General features: G+C 49.6%; 1 protein-coding gene across 1 annotated transcript in view; it reads left to right on the plus strand.

Moving 5' to 3' along the window:
• The first annotated feature begins 558 nt into the window (after positions 1-558).
• PTH1R (parathyroid hormone 1 receptor) overlaps positions 559-14,224 on the plus strand; it is a 130,574-nt gene continuing 116,908 nt past the window's right edge. Inside the window, exon 1 of the mRNA XM_009938327.2 lies at positions 559-758. Coding sequence (XP_009936629.1) covers positions 684-758 — 75 coding nt within the window. The 5' untranslated portion in view covers positions 559-683. The remainder of the gene's footprint in view (positions 759-14,224) is intronic.

Here is a 14,224-nt window from a genome sequence, read left to right on the forward strand (position 1 = left end):
CTTTCGACTTCGCGATTTGTTTGCATGCCGAAAAGAGAAGATGGGAAAAAAAAAAGTCTACCCCCCCCCACAAACCACTCTGAAACCTAAAAGATAAAATTACTGGATCTAAAAATAAAGCAGCGGTTAAAAGCCTCCCCCACCCTCTCCAATCTCCCACCCCTTCCACCCCTCTCTCGCCTTCTCCCTCCTCCCTCCCTCCCTCCCTCCCTCTCCTTCTTTCTGTGTGTGTTTGCGTTTGACAAAGAAATTATTTGAACTTCCCACTGCCTCGCAAAAAGGAAACAGAAGAGCGGTTTTGACATATGGATGTGATTTTTTTCTGCTCCGAGACAGATGCGCACGGAAAACCAACGGCACCGGGGGCTGCGGCGCTGAAGGGAGCGGGGTCGCTCCTCTTCGCATGGGCTCCTCGGCTGCTTTGAGGGACCTGCCCAGATCTCCGGCCATGAGAAAGCGGAGCAAAGGACCGGGGTTTCTCGTCATGTGCCTTTCTGGCTAAAACTGTGGAAACAAACAAACAATCAAACAAACACAAATTCTGGAAGGGGGGGGGGAGTTGGGGGGTGGGGGGGGGAGGGAGGGAAAGAGAAGGAGAAATCATCTGCAAGCGGAGCGCTGGAAGACCTCTCGTCCTCCTACTTCCCTGAGCGAGCTTGGATGCTGGAAGAAGCCTCTTGGATATGGGATCATATCTGGTTTATCACAGTCTGGGTTTGATCCTCTGCTGCTCCGTGCTGAGTTCGGTCTACGCTCTGGTGAGTCCCTCGATCTTTTCCCTTCATGTTCTTGCACGAGCTGATCCCTTGATGGGTAATTTACTGTATCAAGGATTTAGAAGGCAGAGTGCTGGGATTTGCTGGTTTGTTTTTTTTTTTCTTCAGTCCAGTGGTTTATTTCGCTGGCGGATAGCGTGTGCAGTTGGGTTTCGAGCTGCTGCACCAGATGAAATTAAAATGTCTGTGCTTCCCAAAGAGTTTGAATCACTTCTGAACTCCTCTGGACAGGAACGCGTGCAGTTTGACAGGGGTCTGAGCAAAGCGTTAGGGGGATAATTTAAAAGACACCTACGGGTAAAAGGCAAATTTTTATTTTTATTTTCTCTATTTTTTTTTATCCACACCACCCCCCAAGACAACAAATTTAATTTTAGTTTAATCTTCTTAATCTGCAAATCTGCTTAATCCCAGTGAAACAGTGCCTTCCTCTTTGGGATTAAATTTGGAGAGGACCTTAGAGTACAGAGCTTGCAGACAGTTTACATTCAAGAGCATGAAAGCAGTATTAACCCTTCACTTCCTGGTGCTGTTTTCACCTGTTCCTGCACACTTCAAGGCAGAATATCTTTACAGAGGTAGCAAAAAGTCTGTCAAAACCCCCTTGACGGTGGTGATGGGGAATGGGCTGAGATCTACAGACCCCGAGTGGTCTCCAAAGCCCTCCTGCAGAAGCGAAGGGGTACGTCATACAGCATCGGCCACCAGATGTTCATCCACTGACGGGCATGCTGCTTTGACACGTGCTTTCCTTGCTTTCTCCATCCTTCCACCACTGCTGGCCGTTTCTCAGTGTCTTCTGGTGTAGGAAGGGACACCTAAAGTGGTGTCTGCTTTCCGTGAGGGATGGAGATGTGTTTGGAAGCAACTGGGCTCACCCTGACCCTGGCTTCAGCCAGTTCCTCCCTGACCGTTCAGGAGCCATCACCCCACGCCTTGTCCCCTGGGTTCGGGAGTGGTTGGGACCTTGTGCAGGGCTGGTAGGGGGGTATTTCCCCACACGTCCAGCATCGTGCTAGAGGGAAACCTCTCATAAATGAATGCAAAGAAACAGCCCCTCTGACAACAATCACTGTTGCGGTCCATCCCTGTCTTGTTCTGTCTCTAAGCCCAAAAAAACCTTTCAAAACCCAAAGAAAACTGGGGAAGTTGAGGGGGCCACTTGTAGATTTGTTGAGGTTCTAGTGATGGCTGAGGTTTCTCGCCTGTTCTGGGACTGGATTCACATCTCCGTGACCACGGACAACTTTGGGGCTGTATCACGACAAGGCTCAGCAGGTCCTGTAGCACCTGCTACGCCCCAGCTCCACAGAGCTGCTGCCGCTGAAGTTGGCACCAAAAGTCCCGCTAGTTTTGGTGTCTCTGTTGGTGCCTGTGAAAATCAGGTTCTAGAAACAGCTAGATTGTTGTTCAATGACCTTCAGGATCCAGAAAAGATGGGCGAGTGATGCAAAGTGCAGCTTCAGTCCCACTCCCAGTTTACTCCCCTCTCCCAGTACCTCCCGGTACCTCCAGAAGGTGCGGAGGACCAGTCAGCAAACCAAGTGTCAGCTGTCTGATGTTCCCAGTGGGTATTTTACTTTTGATACCCGTATCACAACAGACACTTTCAGACCAGGAGCGATTTGTTCAGCGGCACTGGAAGGCAACAGGAACTCATGGCTGGAGCAGATGAGCGTACCCCGCGCACTGACTCAGGGCGAGCTGGGCTTGGGTGTAAATCAAGAACAGCTCTACCAGAATCACAGAGGGACAAGAAATTTGCTGTGAAGGGCTAGGTGAGGAATGCACAAGAGTACTTGCTCTGTTGCTTTTCCGAAAACCCGATCCCCTCCTGTACTGATTTAGGGTCCTGCCGTAGTAACCCCGTTCCGTTTAATTAGGCCCAGGCTGAAGTGCATGTTTCAGATATTTCCCTTGCTTTTCCAACCCACTATTGACAGCTGAAGGAGTTTCCAGAAGGTTTGAAAAGTTGTCCTGACAATTCAGGGGCTGCAGAGATATTGTGTGTCCCTCCTGGCATCCACTTAGGCAGAATAAGAAGGTCAGCCCCATGTCATCCCACTGCACAGCAACTTGCCAGGCAGGGAACAGCTTGCAGGATGCCCAGAGCCTGATTTGTTTTTTCTCCTGCTCTTGTTTCTTTCCCAAACTAACTTGATTTTTAAATGAGCTTTAAAAACACAGAATGATATTGACTGCATGTTTCAGCACGGTGATGTCTGGGTAGCTACACCGTAAGCAGGGTTGTATCCACACTTGATATTTGGCTAACGGGTCCAAGTGTGTTTGTTCTATGCGCTGCCATCAGTAGCAGTCACCAAATGACTCTCTCCTGGAAACAACAAGCAAAAATCAATGAGAGTGACTGCAGAAGGATGGGGATGCAAGTACTTAATTTAGAGACAGGCTCCGTGGCAGCTTTGGTCTAAGCTATAAGTGGTACCTGATCTTTCACTCCCCCAGGAGAGCAAAGCAAAGCTCTGTTGCGGGGTTTGAGGCAGGAGGATTCCCGCAGACTGAGGCAGACGACCGCTCGGAGCTTCAGGGCAGAATTCAGCTGTCTTGAGGCTGGAAGACTTCAGTCTAGAGAGCTGTGGCCCTGATTTCAGGGCTTTTGGTCACTTTGCATCTGCGAGTTCGTGATGCTGAGATGGGGCAGAGCACGATGTATCCTAAATCTGAAGCTGTCACTCCCACTGTTCCTTTTGCCAGCAGGCAAAGATGATAATGAAGGCACTTTTTGCAGCAAGAGTGCTGAAGCAGGGGTGGGAAATCGGTGGTTTTGGTTGCCTGTGGCACCGGTACATCATGGGGCAGGATGCCGGCATCTGCACCACTTCTCCCCAGCACAAGGGCTGCGAGTCCCTGCACCAACTGTAAACCAGGGTGGGAAATTCAGCACACGGATAAATGCTGTGGGAGTGAGCCCTCAGACTTAAAAGTGTCTGCAGAAATCGTGGTCCCCTCCATGAGCCTACAGCCACGCAAAATCCATAGCAACATCAGCATCCCTGCCCTGAGCTTCTTAGGGGCAGCTGAGAGGGACAGACGGCTGTCTCTGGTGTTGGATAAAGTACTGGGTGAAACTCTGCTGTCCTCCAATTTCCCTGGCAATACGGAGAAGATCTCCCTCAGCATTTCCCTGGGAATATTCCTGAATAACACCTGCTTAAATGGAGAAGAGAATTTCGCTTGACGATTGAGCGCTTTGTGCCTGAAATCTGGCAGGGTGAGGGGGTAAATTTGGATTGGTTCTGCTCTTTGGTCCAAGAGCGGGGAAAGCAAGATTGTCCTGAGCCAGACAGCCCTGCAAACATGGGCTTGAAAAGAAGACGTGTGCAAAAGGAGCTTTAAAAGTAGGCTCTGACATCAACAGAGCACGGGAGGAGTTAAGATGTAGGCACTATGGTTTCATCCAAAAGGTGCTGCTGGAGCTCCTTGCAGAAAAACCTCCCCGTGTCCCACCACCCAGCAGCAAGCCCCACAGTTTTCCCTGCTGACCCCTTCATTTTTCACTCAGTTTCCTTCTCTATCTTTCATATCTTTCAGATATTCTGCATAATAATAATAATAATAATAATAATAATAATAATAATAATAATAGGTCAACAGCCTTCTGCAAGGCTTTGGACCAGAATAGCTCTGTTTTGGGAAGTGGGTATCAGCCTGAGCCGGCTGCAGTCGGCTGAGCTCAACACGACGCAGGGAAGGAGGTCAGTTTGGGGTAGGAAAAGGATAGGAAAAGGGACCTCTGCTGTGCTGTGGGGGTCTTGCCTTTCAGCAGTGCTCGGTGCCTTGCGGGAGATGCTCCACGTTAGGGTGGTGCATTTTGGCAGCAGAGTGGTCTCGACCCCTTTCTGCTCGCTGCAGCCTGCGGTTCCCCAGCCCTGGCCCCACTCGGGCTGCTTGGGCAGTGCTGAAGCTTCCGTCTGGTTTTGTAGAGAAGCTTTAGAACTCCCCCAGAAATTCAGGGGGTATTGTTAGGGGATGGGGAAACCCTTTCTTGCAGGCATAACTCAAAACGGGGACAAACTCGGACGGGTCACCTGCAGAAAGGTCCCAGCCCCTAATCCCAAGGGAGGTGCATTTTTTTGCTGTTAATCTCTGGTAGGAAAGTCAGGTATAAATCAGAAACTTCACATCAGAGCGATATTCAGGTCACCAACCAGTCAAGACGCTGGTGCTCAGGCAGCAAAGCAGCTGGATTAAGGAGGTGCTGGTCAGTGTTTTGCTCTTTGACTTTTTCCTTGTTGTTCCTCTGATCAGATCCACATCTTCATAAATTGCAAAAGGGGAAGGATTTGAAGTTGAATAATTTATAGCTGGAAGGGAAAGATAATCATATTCTGCCTCAGAATCCAGCCCAAAATAAAAAGAATAAAAATAAAATAATCCTATATAGAAATCCTGCAAATCCCGACTAGCTGCTCGACTACATTAAATAAAGACAGGCTCCAAGTGCAGGGAAACAATGTCTGAAACGTTCTTTTCTCCGCACACGCTTGGGAGCGTGCCCATCCCTGCCCCATGTATTTAAGCAAGATACGATTTTTGTTATTGTACCTTGGGATTAGCAGATATCCCCGGACTATAAAATACTCAACCGCAAAATATAAAGCAAACAAGCCTCCGCGTCAGGGTAATGCATGGGCTGTGATTTCATCCCGTGCAAGCCAAAAAAAGTTCAGCTGCCCGGTGGCAAGTCTGACCTGAGCAGGCTGGGTTTGGTGTGAGCTCCTTGCATCGGGAAGAGGAAAAGCAAAAGGGCAACTGCACACACAGAGGGGGTTAAGGCCAGAGGAAATGAAATCTGAAGTGTGCCTTTCAGGTCCAGGCAGTTGTTTGGTTTCTGGCCTCCTAGAAATAGCCTCAGAGCGGTGCTTTGAGATCAGTGGGATGGGACGGTGTGTCTGCTGTCCCAGCTAGGGGTACCCCCAGCCCAGACAGCTCACACAGAGACAGCTGCTGCCCTTGCCACCGCCACCCTGTGCTCCCACGTCCCTCTGAAAAACGATGCTGAGAGTCTGAGAGTCGTCACACAGCTGTGTGTCTCCTGTCGTCTCTTATCCTGCGCTGGGGGTGCTGAGAAGGGCCTCTCCTAGGGTGGCAAAGATGCTGGCTGGAGGATTTCACTCTGCTCAATCTCTCAAGGATATTCTGTTGAAATCAGTCCTTGGTTAGCAAAGTTATTTGGGGTGCAGACACCACACTCATTGCGCTGAAACCACTACATCTGCAGCCTCCAACCAGACAGTGTGAGGTGAGGTGATGAAGCACCTCTCCTGGTGCTGAGATATAGGGCTGGGGAAGTCCTGCTTCCCAGAGTCTGTGGCAGAGCTGCGGTTCCAGCTCAACCCTGCAGTCACTGAATTTCTTTTCTGCCTGAAGACCGAGAGGAGGGAACAGCAGAGCCGGAGTACAGCTGCCTCCGACTTCAATCCCTCCAGGGAACTGGCCCTCGTTGCTGCCAAGCGGCTCCATCCTCATCCCGCACCTCTGGGAGAGGGCGATGAAGTCCGGCGTGTGTTCAGGTGCTCACTAGATTGTGCAGCTCTCTGACCCCATGACTGTCCCTGCGCTCTTCTCAGCCTTTGGAGCTCTGATCCCTCCAAATCCCCTCGCCGTCTGACACCGTCCAGATCAAAGGGAGAAGCCAGCAGGCATCCCCCACCCCTTCGTACGGGCTGTTTCTCTGGAAAAGGAGAAGTGTAGAGGGGTTCCTCTGTCTGCTCAGCTCCTGCTGTAAGTGAAATTTGAGCGTCTCTCAATTAGTAAGTGTTACAACAAAAAAACCCCAGAGAAAATACGTTCCTTAGGGCAAGCCCTGACCAAAAAGAACTCAACAGGATTAGCCTGTGTTAAAGGTTAGACCATATCAAAGATATTTTGCCTGGACGTGGAGAAATTGCTTTCTCCCTCTGCACCCACTTGGGTATTGTAATATCATTTGGCTATCTCAACCCGTAACACCTCAAACTTCAGCTGGCCTTGCAAGACCTGCTGTACTAAAGGTGATCTTTGTGCTGTACCTTTTGCGACGTGGCCATAAACAAATTACCATGGGGGTGAAACTCAGCCAGCAGAATACCTGCTGGGTCAGACTGAGCTTTGCTGTCTTGGGTCACAGGAAGCGAACTCCCAAACTTGTGCTCGATGTACCTGGCTTGGCATTAATCCCTTTATTTCCACTGAGGCCAGACTCACCCTTGCCAGCGATTAGAGGGCCTCTGTGTTTTAGGGTTTTCCTTTCCATTCTGAGGCTCAGCTTGGACTGACTTCCAGAAACTTGATTTTCGAGAAAGGATGATTTTGGACTGACGGCATCCACTTAACAGATCGTACTTTGACCCTCCTGCAACACAAATCCAGCATTTAGGTGATGGTTCAGTTGTTGAGATCTTCTGCTAGTCTGGCCTGTCTTTCCAGCCAAGTGTTTTTCCCTTTACCCAGCAAAGCAGAAATTGGACTTCTCTGCCCCTTTTTCGTCTCACCCGTCCAGCATCCCTGGTTCAAGGCATTTCAGCAGCACAGTGACTGTGTGCTCTGCTCTCCCTTCCTCCCTCCTGACCATGTGCACCTTTCCATGAGCTGATTCAGCTCACTGAGCTTGCACAAAACTAACCCAAGATGGAAAAAAGAAAATAAATGTAGGAGACGGTTTGTAGCTGGGTCAGTGAATGGCATGTGCACAGCAAAGACTTGGATGAATCCTCGAGGCATGTGAGGGAGAGCTTGGGTCACAGAGGTGGGGACAAGGAGGGATGAGTGGCCAGCGATGCTGTGCAGGTTTCACCTGTCTCCTTGGTTGTACAGCCATGTTACGCTGGGGTAAAGCCCCCCAGTCCTCCGTTTGACGACCCACGCTCCATCCCTGTCGTAGTTCCTGCTCCATGGCAATGAATACACACACAGCAATGTGAGCCATGGGGCTCAGTGTGAGCTCAGCGTAGGATCCACGCTACCTCTGAACCTCCCCTCCATCAGCCACAACATGTAATCATTAGCACACTTCTTGGCAGGGTTTTTGTCTGAGCAGATGAGTCCTGCAGATAGTGCCAAGTGGTGATACAGGGTAACATAGGTCAGGGGTATAGGATATGACTACTGTCTTGGTTTTTTGGGGGGGAAAAATGCATTTAGGCTTGTAGACATGAAATCTGTTCTGCCGCTTGGCTTCAGGGCCAGAGGACAGGACCCAGCCCTTGTATTTAGCAGCACAGACACAAACAGGGACTTCCAAGACTCAGAAGGGCCCAGGTAAGCTGAGATGCGACACAGCTGGTACCTCCTTACCTGCTTTCTGGTCTGTTGCTTGCAGGGACAGTGAAATGACCAAGCCAAATCATTCCCCCTATGTCCAAGTCATGGAAGGTGTTGAGCCAGGGAGGACTAGGCAAGGCAGCCATCCTGCCCTAGCCCACCTCTCCGACCCTATCACAGTGCAGAACAACTGAACTTTCAAAGTCCAAAGGTGTTTGATGTCTTCGAGTCTTTCCACCGTAACGACCTCAAGTACCAGCTATCTGTCAGATAAGGGCAGCTCGTTGAAAGGAGACGTGGCTTCTTGAAAAAGGCCTCCCACTGATCTAGGGATCAGTGTCTGGGGCAAGGTCTGGGGACAGGAGTTGCTGTCTCAGCACGCAAGGCAGGCTGGTTATATCAGTTTTCACTTGGCAGCCCTGTTGCTAATCAGGGTTCCTCGATGTTATCTTTACTTCACTCTCCCTTCCCCTCTCTCCAAGTATTTCAATGTATTTATCTGCTTGGTCTTGCCACACTGTGAGCAAGAAACAGTCTCGGTTGCATTTGTAAAGGCAGTTTGAAAGTCACCAGCTGTCCTTAGAAAACCTTCTCTTCCCTTCACTGAACTTTGGCTTGGGACCTAAATGGTTTGTTTTCTGTATGTTTTAACAGAAAAGTGAGTGTTATGCAAAACTTAGTTCATGCTTGCCATGGATTAAGGGATGAGGCACTTTGTAAGGAGTGGCAGGTGGCAGTGAGCTACCACCTCTTGGGCAAGTAGCAGAGGACAAATGATCAATTAACTGAGACTCGGCGGGGCTTTGGGGACTCTGCCACTGTTTAGGACTACTAGTAAGTAATCTAATTATCTTGTTGCCTTGATTTATTCACCCAGTTTATATGCCTTGAGCACTCAAGCGATTGAGTCACCCTCACGCTGAGGGTGACGGAGCACTGGAACAGGTTGCACAGGAAGGTTGTGGAGTCTCCTTCTCTGGAGATATTCAAGCCCCGCCGGACAAGGTCCTGTGCAGCCTACTCTGGGTGACCCTAATTCAGCAGGGGGGTTGGACTAGATGACCCACAGAGGTCCCTTCCAACCCCTAACATTCTGTCATTCTGTGATTGCAACACCCCAGGAGAGCCCTGGGCTCATCCTGTACACTAACCACAGGAATGGTGCTGGTAGCAGACACAGAGTGGAACATTTCTTAGCTCAGGAGGAAAAGGAAGGTTTCAGATGCTGGAGGCAACAGGGCCGTGCTCTGGCCAGGAAGGCTGGGACTGCTGGACCCGGGAGCATGATTTGAACCTGATTTTTTTCACATTTTCCTGCACTGTGCTGTTCCCCTGCTCCATCTCCTCCTAATGACAATGGCCTGTTCTGCAATTTCTGTCGCTGTCTTTGGCCGTTCTTTCACAAGGCTAGGGAGCAAGGAATCAGCATTTCTGACCAACCTGCAAGGCACATGGGGCTGCGTTCAGACCACTCCCTGTAGGCACACTGAATCCCACCAAAAGACAAGGCTGATTGACTCGTACACCCAGACCATGTTACTACAGCTTCTCTTGCCTGCAGGACCTGCAATTGGTCTCTAACCCACTTTATTTAGCCACACCGCGAGGCCAAGGGCTCCTCAGATGGCTCAGCTGTAGGAAACCAGAGGCTGACTAGCAGAGTAATTAATTCGTTGGTCTTGTGAATTAAAACACCTTCAGCAATTTCCAGGAGCAAATAGCCAGTAGCCTCTTCTGTTTTGCAAAGATCCAAACCAAATTCCAAAATTCAGTGGACCGGTTTCCATGAACTCCACGTGCTATTTCCATCTATCCCACTTTTATTGTCTGAACCACTGCCTCACCTCAATGTCACCTTGACTTTCTTCTCATCTGGTACATCCCAAACCACGGCTTTCAGACGTTGAGAAATCAGAGCTAAAGTAGCTTTGAGACACTGGCTATGGTGAGTGGTTGCAAGGAAATGACTTGTTTCTCCTGGCTGTACTCAAAGAGTCAGATCAATAAAGCAACATTACGTAGCATATCTATTTTGTGCTTAGTAATTTCACTCAGCTCAGTAAAAATACAGAAAAAAAAAGTTAAAATAGAAGTGGGAGGGAGCCGATAAGAGGTGGGACTGCCAAGAGATGACCAACACATAGAGCTTCAAAAGCTAAAATTGCTGGCTTATCAAGAACCATCAGCTTATGAAGCCTTTTAACCTCTCAGAGCTGATATTCCCAAAGTTTTCTCTGAGCTTGTGTTTTCTTCCAGTGCCCTCGAGTTTACACTCGCTGAATTGCTTGCTCTGAAATGACCTCTTCAGGAAGGAGAGAAGACCAGGAGTTGAGATTTAGCTCTCCTGTTGACTTTCTGTGTGCTTTCAGGCATCTCTCACTCTGTGTGTGCAGCCAAGGGACAGAGGACTTGTGGGGAGCGAAGGTGGACTCTGTGCATTTGGAAACATGGTTTATTTTTGTTGTCCTTCCCAGAAAAGGATAAAAGAGAGAGAGATGGCTCTATAGGCACTGAGGTGGAAATGTTTTTCCCAGTCTAAATAGTCACCGTTACTAAAACACACACTAGTAGGGGGTCAGAGGGTCTGATGCGCTGTATCTAACGCAGATGTGGCTTATTCTCACTTGTGCTAAATTACCGGGACTGTTTACTCAGGCCAGCCACTGGATGGGGACAAAGCAGGATAGGGCTGATTTCCCTTGCGTGGCTTTAGACGTCAGCAGTGGGTGCTCATGCAGCTCAGAGCTGCCCCATATCCTCAAAGGACCCGCTCAGCTGCAGAGCATCCCACCACAGATCATCCGTGACTGAACCCCACGGAACCTGGGTGGGCTTCAGGGTCTAATTTCCTCAGCTGACAAAGACACAGAGCTTGGTACAAAACTTGAGCATGTGTGTATACACAAGTGAGCGTGCGGGTGTAACTGTGCGGCTCTGACTCACACCGTAGCGTTGTTAAACAGTCTCGGAGCATCCCACCATCTGATCCCACTGCAGAATACCAGTTTCATCTCCAATTCATTTCCCACCATGACTGGTGTTTCTCCGTCAGCCTTTCACCACCGCAGTGAAGCATGTTTGTTGTTTTTTTTTGTTTCATTCCTGGGATCAGATTTTCTCTGTGATTTGCCTTAACCTCACCATAGAAACCGCAAAGCTCAAGGGGCCAGAGCCTTCTGCTGGCGTAAATCAGTGATGTTCCTGTGGAGTGCAGAATGGCCAAGAGAATCTCATCTGATGTCAATCAGTGGCACTGCAGGGAAATAAGGAGAGAGCCAGCGGGTAAATTGGAGAAGCCCAACTGGCACATGCTGGTCCTGGTCTCCTGGCCCTGGGTTACATCTGGACGGGAAGGGGGAGGATTCTGCAAACTGAGAGTTCTGGGTTGGATGACAAGCCCCCAGTTTCCAGATGCTTCTCCAAACCATGTCCGGCCATGCTTCGGTAGCTTCTTTTGTGGCTGGCTGCCTTGTGCAATGAATGCCTTCTTGAAAGCATTTAAACAAGAGCAATTTGAGGGGGGTATCTGAAAGGAGGGAGTGTCTCTCTTGTTTCTGGCTACGGTGGCGGTGGGGAAAGATGATGAGCATGCTGGCAGGCTGGATTTTTCAAACCACAGGACAGGGCTGAATTCAGCTGTGGATTTGGGTCCTTTCTTAAAGGATGCCAGATCTTGGTGTCTGAATCTCTGAGAACTGAGCAAATTTAGCATCAGTGTTGACAGTAGAACGTGCAATAAATGATTGCTTTTTCTTCTCTCCTACCCAAATTATTACACTGATTTTGCCCTTGTATCCCTTGGTATCATTGGCAACGTCAGTGTGATGAACAAATTGAAATTTTAGTACCTTTTGTATGTATTTTGTAGGACTAGAAGAGGGAAATCAGGCCATGCAAAGTTACGGCTACAGTGTACTCCTAATTTACTCTTTCATCAGCAAAAGATGACTCAGGTTTTGGAGGAGCAGGGGGAAGGGAGGGTGCATCAGCTGGTGAAATGGAACAGAGTCAGCCCTTGTTTTGCACCCAGGTAAGGATCTGACCCTGGTTCTGTGCCAACAAGTCTGAACACAAAGAAGAACTCGGTAGGGGTCAATGCGGGAATGTGCTTGGCCGACCTGACTCAGCGCTTCCTAGGGCGATACGGGCTCTGAGTTACCCAGATAACCAGAACGATGGCCAAGCCAAAGGGCGAACTGAGTTTCATCCTGTGAACAGAGCCAGGTGGAGGAGAGGCCTGAGGTGGAGTAGGAGCAGACAGACCTGGTGGATCCCCGCATCTTTCCATTTGCCTATTTTCCTGTTTCTGTTGACATTGAGGGGAATAACCAATCCCTCCTGTAACTGCAATGCAGCCAAATCTGCTGCATAATAGACATCAGCATTGTCATGGGGAGCACATACAGGTGAGGGTCCATAGGGTACGCACAGAGACCTAGCAGACATGGGCATGCAAATCCTTTCCCAGTTTGGTTCCTAACTCCCCTCTGCTGACAGTTCCAGCTTTCATTATCAGCACTGTTTGTTCTCCAGAAGAACTAGCTGTGCATTGTCTCACTGCTGTGGCAGTAGCTTTGGCTTCTCTTCAGGATTTACTTATTCATCACTTTCTCACTTCTGCCTCTTGGTAGCACCATTGTTCCTTACCCTACTGCTGGCCCTAAGCCCCCAGCTTTCAAAACAGACATCTAAAATAGGACGGAAGGGAAGAAAACTCCATTGCAAAGTACCTCCTTAGGGTTCAGAATTAATATCCTGTAGAAAGTGGACCAGGTAAGGATCTGTAGTTCATGCCTCGAAAAGGACCAGATTGGGAAGCCCATGTTTCCTGGAAAGCCTGCAGGGCAACGCAAAGTGGAATGAATTGGGAAGAGAAGGCTGTTTGACCCATGAAATGTCAGTGTTTTGTGTGTCCTCTTCCAGCCCTATTGCTGCAAGCCTGGGGAAAAAGAGTGCGACAGACACTGGAACAGGTCCCACACCTGCTACAAATCACCTGTTCATGACTGAAAACATGGTGCTTAAGAAGGCAAAGCTGGTATCTCTGACTTGTTGGGATACAAAGAGGATATTTCTAGTGAAGACAGGTCATGAGACAGCAGGAGATAAGACTATTTTGGGGAAGGCCCAAGGCCTTAGCTTAAAGCTTTGGATTGGTATTTGAACCCTGGAATAGGGCAGGGGTAAGTGCAAGCATACAGGGAGGGGACATGACCCATCCTGAGGGCTGCCAGTGCTGTGATGGGGCAAGAATATCCTTTTGACCTTACTAAGAGAGAGGAAGCATTGAGGACCAGGGCTGTTCCTCCAATCCAGGGAGAAGGATAGACAAGAGAGGACAGGAGAGACTTTGGCACTGCCGAATGAAGCTCCCAGCTGACAGGGCTTTGCCTTTACTAATAAGAAAATACAGGCAGGCCAGGGATGACGTGCTGTCCTGCAATACTCCATGCTGTTTCACTGCCAGCACACTCCCTGGCATTACTTTAGCTCTCACTAGCTTGCACCACCCCAAATGACTCTTAGACATGTTTCAGGTGTACTGTGGGCTGTAGGACATGGTTTGGATGAGGCCACACTGCTTTGGAAAAAAGATGTTGTAGACATATGGACTTGGGCATGGCCAAGGAGACAAAGAACAGGACCTAGCTTGTTTATTTTCTCACATACGATGCTTGTGGTCCTATGGGAGGGATCCCACACTGCAACAGGTCCCACTCCAATGGGTGCCAGGCTGGATCCCTGCTGCTATCACATCTGATACATCAACAGCCCTGAAACAGGGCTCTGTTGGGGCTCCCACCACCACCCAGTACACCTGCAGCACTGGGGTGCCTCTGTCCCAAAGGAAGATGCATGGATGCTCCATTGCAACGTGCTCCAGGGTTGATATGTACTGTTGCAATGGGTCACAGCCTGTGCTTTTCACTCTGAGGACCCTTCCTCCACCCTCCCCTCCATCTCCCACCGGGGTATGCACCGCCAGCGCAGCTTCTCTCCCCACCGTGCCTTCCCCCGTGTCTCTGAGGCCATGGTTGCCCTCAGTGCCAGGTGAACAGTAAGTCAAGCCCTCCTTTGTCCCCTCTCCATGCCCAGCAAAAGGAGGAGACGAGGGGGATGCCGGAGTTGACCTGCTGGAGCTGGGAGGACGTCATGCCCCAGAGCTGCCTGCACTGCACTGAGGA

The sequence above is a fragment of the Opisthocomus hoazin genome, chromosome 4 (assembly GCF_030867145.1).
Source record: "Opisthocomus hoazin isolate bOpiHoa1 chromosome 4, bOpiHoa1.hap1, whole genome shotgun sequence".
In the NCBI taxonomy this organism is placed as follows: domain Eukaryota; kingdom Metazoa; phylum Chordata; class Aves; order Opisthocomiformes; family Opisthocomidae; genus Opisthocomus; species Opisthocomus hoazin.